Below are 18,965 nucleotides of genomic sequence, written 5' to 3' on the forward strand. Positions count from 1 at the left end.
CCGTGAACATCTATTGGTGTCCTGTTTCTGTGTTTTTACCTCCAGATGTAACTAAAACAGTGAAGTTCTTAGTTTCACAGAGGTTCATAATATTAGAATAAATAAAATTCTCTTTTATGCACTATTCCCACAGCACTGGATCTACATGTTTGACACATGTGGCGTGGTGGTGGAGCCTGTTTCCCAGCCTCTCTAACTATAATCCGAGGTCATATTTATCCTTGTTTGTGTCCTCGACAGCCGGCAGCCGTTCGAGCTCCCCAGGCAAACTGCTTGGCCACAGCAGCTATGGCAGGATCCCTCGAGCCACGGCTTCAGCCTCCACCACGCCAGCTGAGAAGCGCAGCAGAATCCCACGCAGTCAGGGCTGCAGCCGAGAAACCAGCCCCAACCGTCTGGGCCTCGGTAAGATCAGGACTCCTGCACACAGCTGTCACAAGTCCTTCAGCAGCTGGTTGCTCTTTGTTTTTCCCACACTTTAATTCATTTGGACATGTCATATTTGCAGTATCTAAAGTACAAAAAAGATTTGCTTGGACATAAACTTCGTCACAACTTCAGTTTCAAGTGTCTGTCCTACCTTTCCTAGTAGTGTGCTGTTCATGTCACGCAGTTAAGGCTGTAATTGTGAAACTACTCCCAGGTGACTGACTGCCTCTGTAAGAACAGAACTTTTTCTCTTAAGAAATCAGCTGCTGTTGTGGTGTGGAGGTAGTGAACTACCATGAAGCTTTTAAAAGTCACAGTTTACTCTAGCACAAACTCATACTGTATGGACTAGCAATATACTGCTGAGAAACAGCAGGGTTTAAGGGGTTGTCAGCAGGAAGTGTTAGCCCGACGGTAAAACTAAATCATTTTGCATAAGATTGAGGTTAAAAGTATGTAGTGGAGTCCAGTCAAGAATATCAGTGGCTAATAATGGACATAAATTTGTGTAGATCCCAAAAATGACACATTTGGACGGCTATTTGCATCATTTACCTTATGTCACTGAAAATTAAACTTCACTAATATATTCTACATACTGTAGCTGTATAATGAAGATACTCATAGATGTTTAACACAACTGAATTTATTGGGCTGTGTCATAATTGTATTTGTAAGGCCTTAACTTGAAACCTAGGTTGTTTTTTGGAATGACTAGTCTCTCTAAACTTTACTAGCAGAGTGCTGTTTAACTAACTCTTCCACTAGTTCAATAAATGAAAATGCTGTCATCTCACCTGTGACAAAACTCTTTTAATGAAAGCACAAGAATATATACCTGTCTTCTGATCTATGATCTGTTACCGATCATGTGTTCAAACGATTTTCTTATGATCGTCGTATACTGTTTACTCTTCACACTAATCCTTTTCGTCGTATCAGGATCAGCACTTTTCGGTTGGCACAGACACTTGTTTGTTACATGTATCACGTTGTTGCCTAGCCTTCTTCCTCGCTGGGCTTTATGCCACGTCTTCTCCCCCTCTTCTCCTGCAACCTCTGTTCTTCTACTGTTCATCATCTCTCATTAACACACTGACTTGCCACCTAACATGTTGTCCTGACAGCCAGCCTGTGTGGTAAAGCTCTTCTTCCTGCTGCTCTTCCCTACCGCACGCTAGCCCGGAGCCGCATTCCCCGTCCCAGCATGAGTCAGGGTTGCAGTCGCGACACCAGTCGCGAGAGCAGCCGTGACACAAGCCCTGCTCGGGGCTTCGCTCCTCTGGGTGAGTTCTGCTGAGCTAATAAGTCCTAAGTGTCCCAACAACACAGTGTTGTGCAGCTGCTTCCACCAGCTTCCTGAGCCGTGTGCTCTACTGTGACGTGTGTGTTGATGGCGTGGTCCTTCTCCCTCTACCTGTCTTCACTGCATGGACTCACTTATTCTTACTCTTCTATGCGCATCATAACTTTGTTTTTCTGTTCTTTAAGATGCCATTACATACCGTACAAATAATGATGAACAATAGTTGTTCTTATAAATGTGATTTTCTGAACTTGTTTCTGAACAAATATCTAAGTTACATCAGGCTGTGATGTTACTCAAGAAGCAACAGATGTTTACACCTGCTAATGTTTACCTCATTTAATGAATCCCTTCCTTCCTGTCACTGTTTTAACTATTTTAGGTTGTATTTCTGGATGCTTTGCAGGTACCTGTTAAGTATTACTGTACTCCATATCTGAGTGTAAGTGTAACGTTTTAGGTTGAGATTATGTATTTATGGCCAATCATATGTTTGGATTATTCAGCAATGAGCTGGTTGCTTGTTGTTTCCTGTCACAGTAGCTGCTGTTATAATGCGAGGATCAGATAAAATAACTCAAAACCTCTGAAACCCTGTGATGTGCGGGGGTCAGTGTAGCAACATGAGGCTGGCGTTGAAGCTAATCTCAGTCTGGATGTCGCCCACCTCTCCTGTGCCTTGCAGCTTCCCGACGTCACTCCCGTTCCACCAGTGCTCTCTCCACAGCTGATCCCCACGGCCAGTCAGGTGACATGCATGTCCAGACCTGCCGACCCCTAAATGTCTCCATTATTGTCTTCATCGCTTTAGGCAGCGCCGGTCATTCCATCATTTTGTTTTCAGGAAAGTCTAGGTATAGTAGGAGTATTTATTTGACATGTACAGTAAATGGAGAACATGTCTTCATGTGCTTGACCCTTATCCCCACATTACATTTCAGTGCATTTTATATACTTTTGTTATGTGAGCTGTTTTTTTGTGAAGTTATTACATGTTATATGGCAGGGCTGTCACTTTTTATTTGTTCAAACATTTGAACTGTGTCGATCTAATGAAAACAATCGAATGCCATGACATTGATGTTATATGCCATATCTCCAGCTGTGGACATTCTAAGTAAATAAATATGTAACAACTTCAAATTTGCTGTTACAAACGAAAGGATTACATACATGTCACATCACTCAATTAGATGTCAAAGTGATTGGGACTTGGAAAGTGGCAGCGATTTTGTTTGGCTTAGGGTCTGCCGGATCAGGCTACTGTAGCTGCAGTGCATGTATAGTTTGCATTGCCTCTTTTTTTCAGTCACATCTCGGTCGTAGCTTGTGGTTTGCCTGTAATTGAAGTAGCTCTCTGTTCTTGCTCCTTGTCGGAGTAGCCAGTTTTATTTCATGTATGCAGCACGGTATTGACTGTAACCTGCTGTTCTAAGTTCATCCAGTGTTTGTGCTTCTTCCTCTTTGTTGTATCATTGGGGCTGTCCTCTGAAGCCACAGCTGTTATTTGGGTTTTACTTTTGCAGCTTTCTTTTCTCTTTTGTTTTTTGCCTATATTCCTGTAATGAGCAGTTCCTTTTTGACAGTAAATTGTTCTAATCAGGTAAGTTGTCTTTGCCGTGATATTTATTTTTCCATTTTAAACCCTTTTCTTTCCTCACCTACCATCTAGATCGATATGGTTTGATTCACCAAGCGAGAATCTCTGCATCAGTCAATGCCATGAGGGTCCTTAACACTGGTACGGAAGTGGAAGCAGCAGTTGCTGATGCCCTGGTAAGTTAATGTTAGTTCTTCTGAGTGGAGTCGTCTGTGTTAACAGTAGTAATGATGGTTTGACACTATTACTTATACCTGGGGCAGGAGGTGTTGAGTTGATGTCTGCGATTTCAGGATTTCACCATAGATAAAGAACTCCTCGCTTCAATTTAATAGAGTAGAATAATAGAACAGAAGATATTATCTTGAGCTCATCATCTTTACTGTAAGGCACTCATCAGGATGATGATTTTACTTGTTGCCTCCTTTAAACCTCCCCTCTCTCTTCTTTCCCTCTTGGTTGGTTGTAACCTTTACAGCTATTAGGAGACTCCAGGAACAAGGTAGTTGGTTATTTTACATCCTGTTTGTATAGTCATGTTAATCGAGTTCAGAAAACAACAATAATACAGCTTGTCTCAGTGTATTGGCTCATGACATCACTTGACCCCACTGCATTTAGTTTCACCCTGAACGTTTCTATCCATGACATTGAAAGATTTTAGCATTTATGTTTTTACATTATAATTTTATTTGTGTGTCAACTCTTATTTTATTTTTTTTTACAATTTTTATTGAACATAATATCACAGTTCACACATCAGGTTTTTTTGAGGATTTGCACAGATGTGTCTGTAAACAAATTCTTCATTTGAAACTGTGAACCCAAAACGAGGTTTCCCACAACAAACCCTTTTATGTACAGGACGCTTTACTCTATGCATTTTTTTCAAACGGTACAGAAAGCTGCATGCCTACAGTCCTTGATGCAACCTGGTTTTAGGGATTCTTCCCATTGCTCAGTTCATTTCCATGCAGAGTCAGGCAACACTTATTCACATACATAATACAACCATAAAAGGTTTCTGGTCTGTGTTGCTCCTCAGAGAAAGCCTTTGCGACGGCGATATGAATCACCAGGGATGTACTCTGATGATGATGCCAACAGCGACGCTTCCAGCGCCTGCTCAGAACGCTCATACAGCTCACGGAATGGTGGCATCCCACATTACCTGCGCCAGACGGAGGATGTGGCAGAGGTCCTGAACCACTGTGCCAGTTCCAACTGGTCAGAGAGGAAGGAAGGTTTGCTGGGCCTGCAGAATCTCCTCAAGAGCCAGAGGATTCTGAGGTGGGAGCAAGTGGCCTCTTACAGTATATTATCAAAGAGAGAGAGAAAGAGAGAAAGTTGTGTAACTTTGTTTTTTTTTTATAAATTTCTTAATATAAATAAAAAGTGCTTGTTGGCCTTTTGAGGCTGAGCTAGGTTCTTTTGACATAAAGTTTGTGTGTTTTTTCAAAAATATATGCTCTATATATGTTATTTTCTTTGTCGCCCTGACTTACCTTTGGGATGGTTGTCCTCTACAGCCGAGTGGAGCTCAAGAGACTCTGTGAGATCTTCACGAGAATGTTTGCAGATCCACACAGCAAGGTACAGAAAGTCCATGTGGCCAGTTACAGCAGTGCCCAGTAGTGTAAACACAATGCACCCAAGCATCTGTAACAGTGTTCTTGTCTGTGCGATGACTGATATGATACTAATGGAGTGTCTCTTGTTGCATGGTCTGCCTTGTTCTGGCTTTAACGACAGAGAGTAAGTAGTTTTAAGTTTATGGTATTAAACACAAACATGAGCTAAAAAGGACACTTCAGTGAGTTTGCGCTGTAATTAAACATTCATTGGCGCATGTTCCCAGGTGTTTAGCATGTTCTTGGAGACTCTGGTGGACTTCATCACAGTACACAGGGAGGACCTGCAGGATTGGCTTTTTGTCTTGCTTACACAGCTGCTCAAGAAGATGGGGGCAGACCTGCTGGGCTCGGTCCAGGCTAAAGTTCAGAAGGCGCTAGACGTCACAAGGTCTGAAGTGAAGGTGTTAGTTTGCAGATAGCTATCTCTTAAAATCTTCAATTTAAGCTTAGGCTTAAGCAAAATAAATAATGATAACTCCTGTTTTCTTTCTTTTTGCTAGGGAGTCCTTCCCATTTGACCAACAGTTCAACATTCTGATGAGGTTCATCGTTGATCAGACTCAGACTCCAAACCTTAAGGTAAAGTGAGACGATGATTCTTCTTGGACGCAAGGTGATGACGTGGGTCAGTAGGATGCACTACTTTAGGATTAATGACTGTATGCGTGGTAACTCCTCAGGTGAAGGTGGCCATTCTAAAGTACATTGAGTCCCTGGCACGACAGATGGACCCAACAGACTTTGTCAACTCCAGTGAGACACGCTTGGCTGTGTCTCGCATCATCACCTGGACGACGGAACCCAAAAGCTCTGATGTCAGAAAGGTAAATCTGATCTAGAAAGTAAGACAGATTTCTCATTGCAACTTACTGTATAATATATTTAGTTTGGTTTGAGAGGCTGTGATTGGTATTCTAAATTCCTGTATCTCCAAATTCAGTTAACAGAGAATGGCATACACATGCATAGATATACAATCTAATCTAATACTGTACTAAACTCATAACACAGCAAGTAGATAAGAAGCGGTTGTAGCACAAATAGCTTAAACGTTTGGATGACAACTGCAGGGGAATGCTGTAAAAGTTATAAAATGTTCAGTCCTATAAAGTATAGGAAACTGTGAAAATTCAAAGATTCTATTTTCCCTCTTGTCTGTACAATACTTTAGCTATTTGTTTTTCCTTTGCTGTTCTTCAAGATCAAATCCTCACTTTTTAAAAACCTTTTTTTTTGTTTGTCTGCTGCTCCAAGCAGTCATTACCGGAGATTGTTTGCGTGAGTCCAGACATAAACAGAATCCTCTGAGTCTGAGGCAGGTTGTTAGGAAAGCTTGGTTTAATATTGCATCCAGATGTGACGGGGGAGGACCTGTATGTTGCCGTAATGTCCGTTCTGTCCTGCCACTGTGCCTCAGACCCTTCATAACTGGGTGAGCGAGGAGCTAGCAGGCAGGTCCAGCCCTGCATTACTGTCTACTGAGGGCAACCAGGAAGAAAGGTGTAAGCAGGTAGACCCCACTCCAAAAGCAATCACCATACAGCCAGCACGCAGCGCCCACCTGCCCGGTGCCTAACCAGCACACTGCCACAGCGTGGCCTCTCTCACTCACCTCTGCCATTTAAACTCTGCTGTAGCTAGCAACCGTGTGTTTCGTGTAAAGAGACCACTCACAACTAAACCAAGCTTGCTGTGCAACCAGAAATGATCTAATTATAGGAAAGACTTGTTTCTTTGTATCACTGGACTTTCACATTGATTTTCTTCCCTAAGCATCAACAAGAAACTGTTTTGTTACTGTTACCTAACACGTGTGTGTGGTTTGGTCTCATCCACCTGCATGACTCACATTTTTATTTAAAGGTTTAGCTAATACTAACATTTCATATCCGTATGCATTGTGTTAGATATACTGATATACTGTACCAGCCATACTTATATTATATAAATATACCACTTCAGATAGTTAGTATGTTTTTTATCCTCAAGATTCCCACATTCCTGATTGTTGTGGCTTAATGCAGTTTAACTGTGACCAAACATCATCTTGCACTTCAGGTTTCCAACAGTGATTGTAACTCAGCTCTTTCCTCTGACCCTTTCGGTTTGATGTGTACTCACTTGCATGGGGCAACATTGAAATTACCAACGTTTTGTGACATAGTTGTATAGATTAGGAAGTTTCTACTGCTGGTTTCGTTTCAGTTGTGTTGACCTTTGACACTGCAGAAGGTTGTAAATAATGCAAGATGTATATTTAAGATTTACATATTTGGTTACAACCTCTACAACAGTATCTCCACAGTCCTACAGTACAGCTACTGTTGTCTTCGTATTTTCCGAACGCCAGGGCAGATACAAGTCACTTCAGCCGTCAACACTGTTAGACAGTTTGTGGAACCTGTTTCTAGCGTTACCCATCCTAACGTGTCTTTCTCTGCCTTCTCCAGGCGGCCCAGGTGGTGCTAATTGCTCTGTTTGAGCTCAACACCCCAGAGTTCACCATGCTTCTGGGAGCTCTACCCAAAACCTTCCAAGACGGAGCCACCAAGCTGCTGCACAACCACTTGAAGAACTCGAGCAACACCAGCAGCAGTGTGGTAAATCCAGTTAAACAGGCATTGTTACACAGCGACCAGTGGACTATGACAGCAGAGTAGTAAACTAAACCTTGGCTTAGATCACTACAAATATTTTGTTATGTCTCACAAATATAGTTTTCATAATTTTCTTGCTTTTCAGGGGTCTCCAAGCAACACCACTGGTCGGACACCAACACGCCAGACACCCAGCAGAACCAGTCCCCTGACATCTCCTACTAACTGTTCCCATGGAGGACTCTCACCAAGGTTAGATAATCAATCTGAAATTGCTCTTTCTTCTTCCTTTATGCATGTGAGGTTCAAACTAACACTCTAAAGAATGGGTTGATACTGAATGAGCCGCTCAGAGAGTTTAACCATCTGTTGAAAGATATACTGTGAAGGTTTGCAAACCCCCACTTAAAGCCTAATCGGATTTTTACACCCTGAAATAAGATAAAGAAAACTCAAAAGATCAAAAAATACAAACCTTACACAGGATTCAATTTTTGTGGCAAAACCACAAAAGCCCTTGAATCAGGAGTTTTAGTCTGGGAGACCCCTGTATTTAAACCTAAAGTTACTTACTGACTTACTTACAGTACTGCTTTAATTAAACTTTCCTGTTCTTCCCGACAACTACTGTACATTCTGGTAGCCATAGACCTCTGCCAGCGTGGTTTGGGTGAGACCAGAGGATGTGACTGAACTGAATTACAAGACTAGACGAGTAAATGCGACAAAATGACAATCTTCTATCCACTGAAACCATCCACTAAATCTGTTTTACTGGGTATTTTACTGGTATCAGGGTTTAAATTCTTTGACTGAGCAGCTCACGTTACCATTCTGTGTGAAAGCAGAAGCCCATAAACACTGAAGAAACAGGCTCTGCTACTGTAATGGAACTCATTTTTTATGGGATTCTACTTCCTCTGGATGGTTACACTTTCCCTTCACCTTAACTAAGCTCAGACTAGTTTGTTTTTGTCTTCTCTCTTTCTCTTTCTGCACCCGAGCTACCTTTCTCCCCTCCTGCTTCTCTTGTCTTGTGCCCTCCTGGTGTTTTCTGTTTCCATTCCTTCTCTCTCTCTCTCTTCTGTCTGTCCATCCTTCACTCCGGCCGCGCTGTGGCAACAGTCGGTTATGGGGTTGGGGTGTCGACGGACTGTCAAAGCACCCCCCTGCCCCTCCTCCTCCACCTCACTCCACCCCTGCCGCCCCCTCCTTAAGGGTCCTGCGCAGAGCATACTCGCCCAGGTAATGAGGAACCTAGATACAAAGGAGATCATTATCCCATCCACACCCGGCCCGGATTCTTTTCATCAACACCCCTTTTCCCCTAATACTGTCTGTAGTGTAGTTTGTATGTGTATTACTTCATCACCTAAAATTATTCACTGATGATGTAACATACATGCACATTCAATTACTGTAAAGATTTAAGTCTTGGCCATTTTGGATTTCAGATACAATGCTAAAGCACTTTGCATTCATGGTCATGATCTGGTCATGGTCTTGATATTTTACCTGATTAACAAATTTTATCTAACTTTAGTAAAAAAAAATTTATGCAACTAATATTTCCCCTTTATTTAACTTTACTTTAATGAAATGTCACTATTTACGAATTTATAAATTATAAATTATAAAATTCAAATTTTACTTTTTTTTTACCTGTCCTAACTTGTTTTTTTATATTTATGTAAATATATTTATTATGAATACACTATGCTGTAATATATTTTTTTTTACATCTAAATGTATCCTTTTGTTGTGTGACTACAGTTGTATCCTCAAATTTCACTTCTAATGATTGATTTCCAGTATTTCTTTTGGTCTTAAAACACGTGATACATTTTATTGTATGAAATGTGCTAGTGATTGATTGATGTCAGGTCTTCATGTTGCGTTTATGTGCATTGCTTTGTGTTTGTGTGTCTGATAGCATGATGGAGTATGACACAGAGAACATGAATTCAGAGGAGATCTATAGCTCGCTCCGTGGCGTCACTGAGGCCATCCAAAGCTTCAGCTACCGGAGCCAGGAGGACCTGAATGAGCCGATCAGGCGGGAGGGCAAAAGGGACGATGCAGTGAGTCTATATTTGAGGTGAAACTTCTCGCCGACATGAGCAGACCATGTGATCCATCAACCACCTTGTGCTTTTACAGGCTGGAAGAGAAAGCGTAGCAGCATCCCCTGGTTCTGACGCCCGTTTGGGCTTAGAAACAGTGGAGGGGGGTCGCACCGCCTTGGACAACAAGACTTCGTTACTTAACACACCTTCACCGCGTTCCTTCCCTGGGCCTCGGAGTCGTGAGTTTGCCCCATATGGATACGGTGAAACTATCTGCACTTACGATAAGAGTGCCCTGAAGGAGGCAGTGTTTGATGATGACGTGGAGCAGTTCCGAGATTGTGAGTTTATGTCAACACAGCTGAGAAAAAGTCTTGTTGGTAGTTTTCATTATTGGGATAAACCCTGCAAAGCTTTAAGATTGTGACTTTCCATTTTGAGGGATGTGGAAACCTGAAGCGTTTACTGAATTTATGCAGTCTAGGTTCTCAGCGTCCACTGTGTTGTAGATTCAGAGTCTGCAGCTGTTGTTGTTGTCATCACATCCTCTGCTCTGCATCCCGCTTTCTTCTCTCTGTCTCCCACCTCCACGCTCATCCTTCGCCCATGCCCCCTCCTCTCCAGGCCGACGTCAGGAAAGTGGTGAAAACAAGATGTCACTGCCCAAAGTCTTTGCTCCTGGTAAAGATGCCTCCCCTACCTGGCTGTCTGACAAGCTGCAGGACAGACCTAGTGACTAAACCTGTCTTACTCATTCACTGACTGTCTTCACCTCTTTCTCCCCTATCACCACTTTTTATAGTGTTAAATCTTTCACCTCACCTTGTACATGTGTGTTCACTAACTTCTATCCTGCTTGATCTGTTTACTTCTGGTTGTGGCATTTCTTTACTGACCTCCATGTTATTTTATTAATGACTCTAACGCACTCATATTAGGGTTATGGGTGAAATCATAGCAACGTATCGAATAACTCATTCCTCTCCTTTGCTTTGCGAGCAGTTGGACAGGACCACTCAGACCTGGTGGCTGACCTGCTTAAGGAACTGTCCAATCACAACGAGCGTTCTGAGGAGCGTAAGGGGGCCCTGGTGGAGCTGCTGAAAATCACACGAGAAGACAACATGGCTGTGTGGGATGAACACTTTAAAACCATCCTCCTGCTGCTGTTGGAGACACTGGGAGACAAAGATGTATGCTTTCTACTGCCTCTCTGTTCAATCTGATCATGTTTAAAGTTACATTTAAGCAAACACGCACAGAGATGATCAAAGTAACCACTCCCATCCTTTCAATAAGCTAACTGTGTGTGTCAGTATCCTTATAAAATAGAATTGTGGTGTCAAGGTCCAAGGTTGTATTTTTACTGCCATCATTTTACTATCATTGTCTGTCCACAGTATTACTATCATGGGCATCTTATCTTATCTTAGCCTTGTCATATTTCTGTCCACTAACTTTCTGTGCCATTATTTCTCTGTAGCACACCATCCGAGCTCTGGCTTTGCGTGTGTTAAAAGAAATCCTAAGGAACCAGCCAGCCCGCTTTAAAAACTATGCAGAGCTCACCATCATGAAGACCCTGGAGGCTCACAAAGACTCTCACAAGGAGGTACACACAGAACTGGAGAATGGCCATTGTGCAGTACAATGTGCAACATGAATGAAAGACGCAGACTTTTATGAGTGATGTGTAGTCGCACTCATTGTTTTGGAGATGGAGATAGTGAGATTTAATAAACTATACACACACATGCATGCATGCACAAAGATGCAAACATCACACACATGCAGACATCCTTGTACTTATGAGTGAGAACTTGCCATTGACGTAAAACATTCCCTTTCCCTTCAAAGTGTAGAAGTGCACACACACACACACACACACACACGCACACGCACACACACACACACACACATATTTAAGCCATTTGACCTCTTGGTTACAGTACATTTACACTTCAAGATTCATTCAAGGCACCTGATGTATGTATATGATTTATTTAAACCTGACCAGCACCTCTGGAAGTATCTGTGTGGAGAAAGGCTGCGGTAGCTGATGGCACTGATGTACCACCCAGTGTCCTCTTAACGACACAAATAGTGAATGATATTCTATTTCTCTAAATTATATTATTCTGTTTATACTCAGGTAATAAAGAAAACGCTAATATCTCCATATGACCTTAACGTTTATGTTTGTGTGCTTTTAGGTGGTACGTGCAGCTGAGGAGGCGGCGTCCACCCTGGCAGGCTCCATCCACCCAGAGCAGTGCATCAAGGTGCTGTGCCCCATTGTTCAGACGGCAGACTACCCCATTAACCTGGCTGCCATAAAGATGCAAACCAAAGTCATTGAACGCATCGCCAAGGAGTCACTCCTGCAGCTGCTGCCAGACATCATCCCTGGGCTCCTGCAGGTCTGTGTCTAAAAGAAGCCTGCAGCAGTGTGATCTCTAAGCCTTTATGGAGTAACACACATGGAATGATCTGTCTTTTTTTGTGTGTCTATGTCTGTATCTTAGGGCTATGACAACACAGAGAGCAGCGTGCGCAAGGCCAGCGTATTCTGTCTGGTGGCCATCTACTCTGTGATCGGCGAGGAGCTAAAGCCTCATCTAGCACAGCTCACGGGCAGCAAGGTACTGGCTGCAGCCGTGCACCAGAACTTTTTGAACACATCATTTTTAGCTAGTTCTGGATTGATGCAGCAGAAGAATCAACAGCAGCATCTTGTGTCTTTGCCTGTTTGCAGATGAAGCTGTTGAACCTGTACATCAAACGGGCCCAGACGACCAACAGCAATAGCAGCAGTTCCTCCGACGTCTCGTCCCACAGTTAGTTGACCGAGATTTCACTTAGGAATCCTGTATGAAGCACCGTCAGTGGGAGATTTCCAGGCCATGGGCCTCTGAGCCTTGTCACAACTCTGCCTACACTGATCCTTTCCTCCTGCCTTGAGGGGAATCTCTCCACCTGTCCCACCATTTAACCCCCCCCACAGCTCTTTAAACTGTGGAATGTACACGTGGGAAGGTTTTAAACTGGGGGAAGTTATGCCATGGTTACCACAATATTGACATCACCTTTTGTCAATGGAAGCCTGATAATGGATGAGCCAAGAAGTTGAACCATTATGAATAGTCCCCTACACAATGATATAACATCGCCTACAGGTTAGAATAAGATGCCATTTGGCTGGCCCAGTGATGGTACTAAGCATACAAACCAAATAATGTAAGAATAAATAAAGAATCATATAAGCTTTTTATGTTTTGAATTTATTGATCCTGGCCACAAAAGCCTGTGTATTAATGGTCTGAACAGATTGAACTTCCCGTTCCAAAAACAGAACTCCGTCCAGTAACAAGCTGATTGAAACACACAGCTGCTCAGATGCTGAATTGACAATCCCTAATATTATTTGAGGATGCAAATACAGTTGAACTGCACAGTTCAGAATCACCTTCACATTCAGCCTTTGCTGTTTTGTTGAACATGTTTCACATGTTTCACATGCTTTAAGACCTGTGAGGCTGCTGCACAGTCTCTTCTTATGTGAAGATAAAAGCCCTTTGTGAATACTGAAACATTTCTCCCACAGAGAGGAGAAACAATGACTGTGGTTTATTTTCTTCACACAATGAGGTTGTAATGGAGGAGGGAATGGGACGTATGTCACTAAGGCCTGGCTTTGGGAGACGGACCTGTGTGCGCTGACTGTGTAAATCCACTGATCACCGTCCCCCCTTGGCCTCTTCCAACTCAACTTCACATAACTGCTTTGACAATAACCACACACTCACTAATAACTACATTTTGTACGCCCACATCTGAACAATGCATTTGCAGGTTTGCATAATACTGAAACAGGTTGACTGTTACTTCTTTTGCACGTTCTCAAATAGCTTGCATGTGACCTGCAGCACTCGTTGCCTGTGCTGCCTTTGCAGGGCCCAGGGGGTTGGCTGTTGAAGTGCACTTGTAACAACATCCGGTAGCTCATCTCTGATTTTTTTAAGGTTTCAGCAGAGGAAGTCATCACATTGTCTCTGCTGATTATGTAAACCTGCTTTGAGCTTTGAGGCTTGAGCCTTTACAAGGTGGTAGTGACATAGTTGTGAATTTCAGTGCTGTTTGATTTATGAAAATGCTTTAACACGTTAATCCCTGCTATAAGATGCTACAGTACATGGATCTTGACTGAGAGCAGCTGATCACCATCTGCATTATATGATATTATTTGGTTTGCTATGGTAGAGTGACGCTCTTTAGAACGGGCTCAGTCACCTGATTTGCTTCTAGCAAGTAAACAGCGATAATTGGTAGATGTAAGTACTGTGTTTAATTGGGGACAGGTTGTGTCCTCGGATGGTCATGTTTGGTTCTCACCTTCTTTTAGTTAGCTGCTGTTTTCACACACTGAGAATGGGTCGATTTGGACTATTTAAGTAAATAAATGTACAGACTTTATATGCGTTATAATTTGCTTTTTAATTCTTGGTACTGAATGGTTTCAGTACAAGCAGCCCTGTAGACGCAGCGTTTCTACTCTGCCTGCAGTTTATTTCTCCTTAACACCTTCAGACTTGAATCAGCTGACATTTTGTTTTACAGTTTAAAGCAGATCTGTAGTTTAGGCAGAAGGTTCACCTATCACTAAACAAAATTCATGGAGCACCTGTTCTCACATTGCTGGTCTTATAAACAGAAGTTAATGATTCCTGGCAAGCTGTTGCATGTTCCTTCATTTGTCATGTAATATTCATACTTGTATGTATGTATGTATTTTATTTAATCTTTATTTTGTTCTCTGATGATAAATTTGTACATAATCTGTTTTCTTTTTTGTTAAAACCCACCTGTGGTAGATTTGCAACAGTGTAAAGCATAGGTTGCTGTAGAAATAAACAGAGAACCAATTGTGATGTTTTCTGTTTTTTTAAGGCTGTACATCTGCTGCTTCTGATGATGAAAGAGTCTTAAAAAGAAAACGTGTCAAAAATCTGTATTGTAATTTCCAATGTTGATGACACAATAAGCCTCCTGATCTCTAAATGGGAAGCTGATCTGGACATCACCACTAATCATGTTTTCTGGACAAATATGTGCTAACTTATAACAAAAAACACTAACTTACAAATAATACTATATACAATTCTTCATAGAACACATTATACAGAAAAAAGGATGTTCCAAATAGGTCTCACAAACTCAAATATTTGCCCTCACTGTACAGATAACAGCAGATAGATTCCTACATGCATTCTGGTCATGTTCACCTCTGTAGCAATTTTGGCAAGGAGTATGTGAACACCTGTCAACCCAGTTAAGATGTCCAATCCCAGCGGCTCCTGCACTTTGTCTTCTAGGAGATCTAAGTGGGCTTGATCTAGAGACAAACTCATCACACACTTCCTTCTGTCCTCTGTGTCACAAAGAAAATCATCCTTATGAACTGGAAAACTAAAAAAGAATTAAGCATTACTCAGTACCTGAACAGCTTGTTAGATTATACCACCTTAGACACATTGTCTGCTTCATCAAATCAACGACCAAAACTATACTCTGATTGATTCCATTTCCAGGTAGGGATGTGTGGGGGCTGGGGGGGGCTGGCAGTACTAGCAGAGCTAGTCTGGAACCTGGCTCTACTGACCCCGGTACCTTGCTTCCCAACTACATTACTCCACACTCATCCACTTCTGTGGATGAGTGGTCTGTGAGAGGCGTCCTACTGATGGAGGGACTGGGGCTACTAGAAAGTGGTTAAACCAAACCATCCCTCCTAAGTGGGATGCTCTGCAGTTTTAATTGCATTAGTCATACACACTCAATCAGGACTTTGCAGGATGCTGGATCCCTCTGGGAACTGACGGTCTCCTATAATTCCCTGGGGGCTTCCCCAAAGTTCTGTATACCTAGCTACATACATACATACATTTAGGGCCGAGGGTGGGCTCTTTCACTGGGGCCAGTGGGTGAAGCCTGTGATGGAAAAATTTTACCTTAGTGCTATTTCTTATCCAACACACTCGTCATGTGCTGGTTAGGTGCAATACTGAACATTCTTACACAAACAAATAATCTCTTGTGCCCTGACGTACATCAAGTCTAAACATCTGATGTTCCATTTGACTGACTAATAATTTATGATATATGTTTGTCTTTTACACCCGGACTCTGGCTCCTTCCTATCTGACTCCCCACCAGACCCAAGGCTGTTAAAGCGAATGCATCTTGTCTTGGAAGCTCGGTGTTGCTTCCTTTGGATAACAAGACATGACAATGCAGAAGTGAGAAAGCAAACATTCTCACTCACAGCGAGATAAGGTGGCACAAACAATTCCATTGCTGCAGAGAGACATTCCACCAGAGCCAGAGAAAGGGGTTAAAAGGCAGAAGCAACTTGAGGATCGTGGGCTCTTTGCATCACACCTTCGTGGTGTGTGCACTGATCTCCCCAGCTGGTTTTTGGTTTGTTGATGTGCACGATCAACATCCATGCTTTTTATTTGCTTTCCCCATTATTTTTATTTTCTTTATTATTTCAATAAATCGCACAAAAGGACAATTCTCTCTCATCTACTTCTTTATGGAAAATTTCCACCTCAGAAATTGGCGTCCACGAACAGGATCCTGCGGCAGGTCGTCTGGACGGTGTGACCAGGGACGATAGTCCTGAGGACTAGGGTCGCTCAGCCTCCAAACCTCTACAGACATTCAGAGCCGGGAGGACTGCTCACCCGTCTGGATCGCCTCTGATGAGATCCACGAACTCAGATTCAAACTCAAATCCTAATTTGGCTCGGGTCGGTGAGAGAGATTCCTTTTGATTCGGGAAAAAACAAAAAGATTGGAACTTTTATTTTTAAATTTAGCTGAAACATTTACACTGATACTTACAGCTGATACACGCTCAAATTCATGTTCATGCTTATGTTCTCGCAATGAAGAATCGCTTTTTGCTCAAAAAAAAAAATCCCACAGAGTGATTTTCAAATTATGACAAACAGCTAAATGACAACTGCTGCATGACTTTACAGTCTGATTGTCATGATCCGCCACGCAAGATGGCGGATCATAGGAGTCGTTCTGGGCCAAGTCAGAGAGCCGTGAGGACCAGGCATGCATTTTAACCCATTTATTTATGTTAAACACCCAACACGCAGAAACACAAAACACTCCTTTAGAAAAACAAAATATAACAGGAGGCTAAACCATTAACACAAGGCAAACTTAACAGAACTAGCAACAAGCAAACCTAGCAAGTTAGCCACTTGGCAACCTTAACGAGCTAGCAACATGGTAAACTTAACAAGCTAGCAAAACACACACAGCAAGAATGAGGAACTAATACCTGGCATGAACACGACTGAGCTAAAACATGGCAAGGCAACAAGGCTAACTAACACATGGCAACAAGACTAACTAACACATGGCAACCAGACTAACTAAGGCATGGCAACAAGGCTAACTAACACATGGCAACAAGGCTAACTAACACATGGCATGGTGACAAGGCTAACTAAGGCATGGCAACAAGGCTAACTAACACATGGCATGGGAACAACAATGAACTAACACATGGACCAACCTGACACGAACGGCATGGTGTAATGGGTAAACAAGGACAGAGTGGCATATGACAGCGTATGACAGTGGTGTATGGCAATGACCCAGCACAGAGTGCTGTGCTGCAGGAGTCTTTGAAGGGATCCAAAGGGCAAGTCCAGGTGTGGCAAGTTGAACTGATTACTGTCTACAGAGGAAAGGAGAGGGAGTGGGGATGGTCCAGAGCTGAGGCGTGGCCAAGTGAGGGAGAAGGCATGGTCCAGGACGAAAAAAAGATCAAACAGAATGGCTGGCAGAGTCAGGCCAGGATCCTGACAGGCAGAGCCAGCCCAGGATCCTGACACTGATGGGTTCAAACTATTTTAACTTGCAACAAATTCAGTAATAAAATCCTTCATGTTTCTAAAAATACTTGTGCACAATATAGGTTTGTCTGGCCAGACTGTAGAAAACAAAACAGACTGTAGAAAACAAAACAGACTGTAGAAAAAAACAAAAACAGACTATAGGAAAACAAAACAAAAACAAAACCAGACTATAGGAAGACTGAAACTGACTGAAACAGACTATTAATGACTATTAAAGGGAAGACGACTATTAGAGAGAAGTAATAATAATTACTGTACGTAACAGACTATTAAAGAAAAACTTATTCTTTCACTGTCTTGTGCAACATCTGACAGCAAGACACCTTAACATTCATTTTTGCTTTCAAACTTATGCCCAGTTAAATTTTTAGGAAGAGATCTCGTGTGTAGTTTAGATATTTGATTGATTTCCACTCCAGACGGAGTGCAGGTCACATCTACAGACATTCTAAATAATCCCTCTTTTCTTGGTGTTAACTTCAGCTCAGCTGTGCTCTTATCATTGGCTGCTGAGGGGGGGGGGGGGGGCTGTAACTAAGGCCCTCACACAGCCTGCATCACAGCTTGTTTATGATTTCACACACACACACAAACTGACCTCAACTTCCCTCTTTTGGGATGAACACAGGTCTGCGCTTGCGATTTCTTTTACTAACGAACAAAAAGATTTTTGATTTTTATTCTACAGTTCCACACGTCCCTCTGTGAAAACATGATGGAGACAGATGCAGGACGTGGGTGCTTTCGTGAACAGATGTCAACGGGGTGGAGACTGGTGAACGACTTCCGACCCCATGTGACGTATTAGCCTACTTTGCATACTTTATAATTTTTTTTATTCTGCCCGTCATGTGCAGCAAACAGTGAACTTGGTACCTCCACATTCTAATGACACACACTACATGCTTTTGTTTTTATTTTCATTTTTCAGAGGACGCTCTGACCCAACACTCGCCTTACAGGAAGCCCTGCTTCCCTGTGGCTCACACACAGACATGATGTAGGTTTGATCAGAGGATGTAAACCAGTGGTCATCACACCTAAATCTGACCACAGACCATGTAAAAAAGCAACACCCTCTTAAAGGAAGCCAAAGATGGCGTTACTGCAGACACCACTAAGCTACTGAAACATTGGATGCTACAGGCCACAAAGAGATCCTGTCTAAATTACAGTTTGTTCAGACTAAGGTTATTTTCTGGGTCATTGTAATTACAGCTGATGGCAAATCCATCTCACCCAACAGAGTTGAAGGAATTTGAAACCTGCCTAAACCGTGCACGTAAAAACAGCTTTGCTTTGTTCTTATTGTAGGACTTTCGTTCCTAACTTTACCTTCTCTGAGGCCCCACTCAGGGTTCTGATGCAGACATCTTCATCGTCCACTTCT

At 42.5% G+C, this 18,965-nt stretch overlaps 1 protein-coding gene across 1 annotated transcript in view; it reads left to right on the plus strand.

Annotated features, from left to right (window-relative positions):
* Positions 1–14,560, plus strand: part of clasp1a (cytoplasmic linker associated protein 1a) — a 52,223-nt gene extending 37,663 nt beyond the window's left edge. Inside the window, exons 22-41 of the mRNA XM_055504909.1 lie at positions 241–405; positions 1,611–1,715; positions 2,421–2,483; positions 3,408–3,511; positions 3,814–3,837; positions 4,381–4,625; positions 4,865–4,928; positions 5,194–5,357; positions 5,470–5,548; positions 5,650–5,793; positions 7,420–7,569; positions 7,712–7,818; positions 9,500–9,647; positions 9,727–9,973; positions 10,257–10,313; positions 10,632–10,825; positions 11,116–11,244; positions 11,846–12,052; positions 12,158–12,274; positions 12,388–14,560. Coding sequence (XP_055360884.1) covers positions 241–405; positions 1,611–1,715; positions 2,421–2,483; positions 3,408–3,511; positions 3,814–3,837; positions 4,381–4,625; positions 4,865–4,928; positions 5,194–5,357; positions 5,470–5,548; positions 5,650–5,793; positions 7,420–7,569; positions 7,712–7,818; positions 9,500–9,647; positions 9,727–9,973; positions 10,257–10,313; positions 10,632–10,825; positions 11,116–11,244; positions 11,846–12,052; positions 12,158–12,274; positions 12,388–12,474 — 2,600 coding nt within the window. The 3' untranslated portion in view covers positions 12,475–14,560. The remainder of the gene's footprint in view (positions 1–240; positions 406–1,610; positions 1,716–2,420; positions 2,484–3,407; positions 3,512–3,813; positions 3,838–4,380; positions 4,626–4,864; positions 4,929–5,193; positions 5,358–5,469; positions 5,549–5,649; positions 5,794–7,419; positions 7,570–7,711; positions 7,819–9,499; positions 9,648–9,726; positions 9,974–10,256; positions 10,314–10,631; positions 10,826–11,115; positions 11,245–11,845; positions 12,053–12,157; positions 12,275–12,387) is intronic.
* Positions 14,561–18,965: the final 4,405 nt, after the last annotated feature.

This window comes from Betta splendens, chromosome 21 (genome assembly GCF_900634795.4).
Source record: "Betta splendens chromosome 21, fBetSpl5.4, whole genome shotgun sequence".
Classification (NCBI taxonomy): domain Eukaryota; kingdom Metazoa; phylum Chordata; class Actinopteri; order Anabantiformes; family Osphronemidae; genus Betta; species Betta splendens.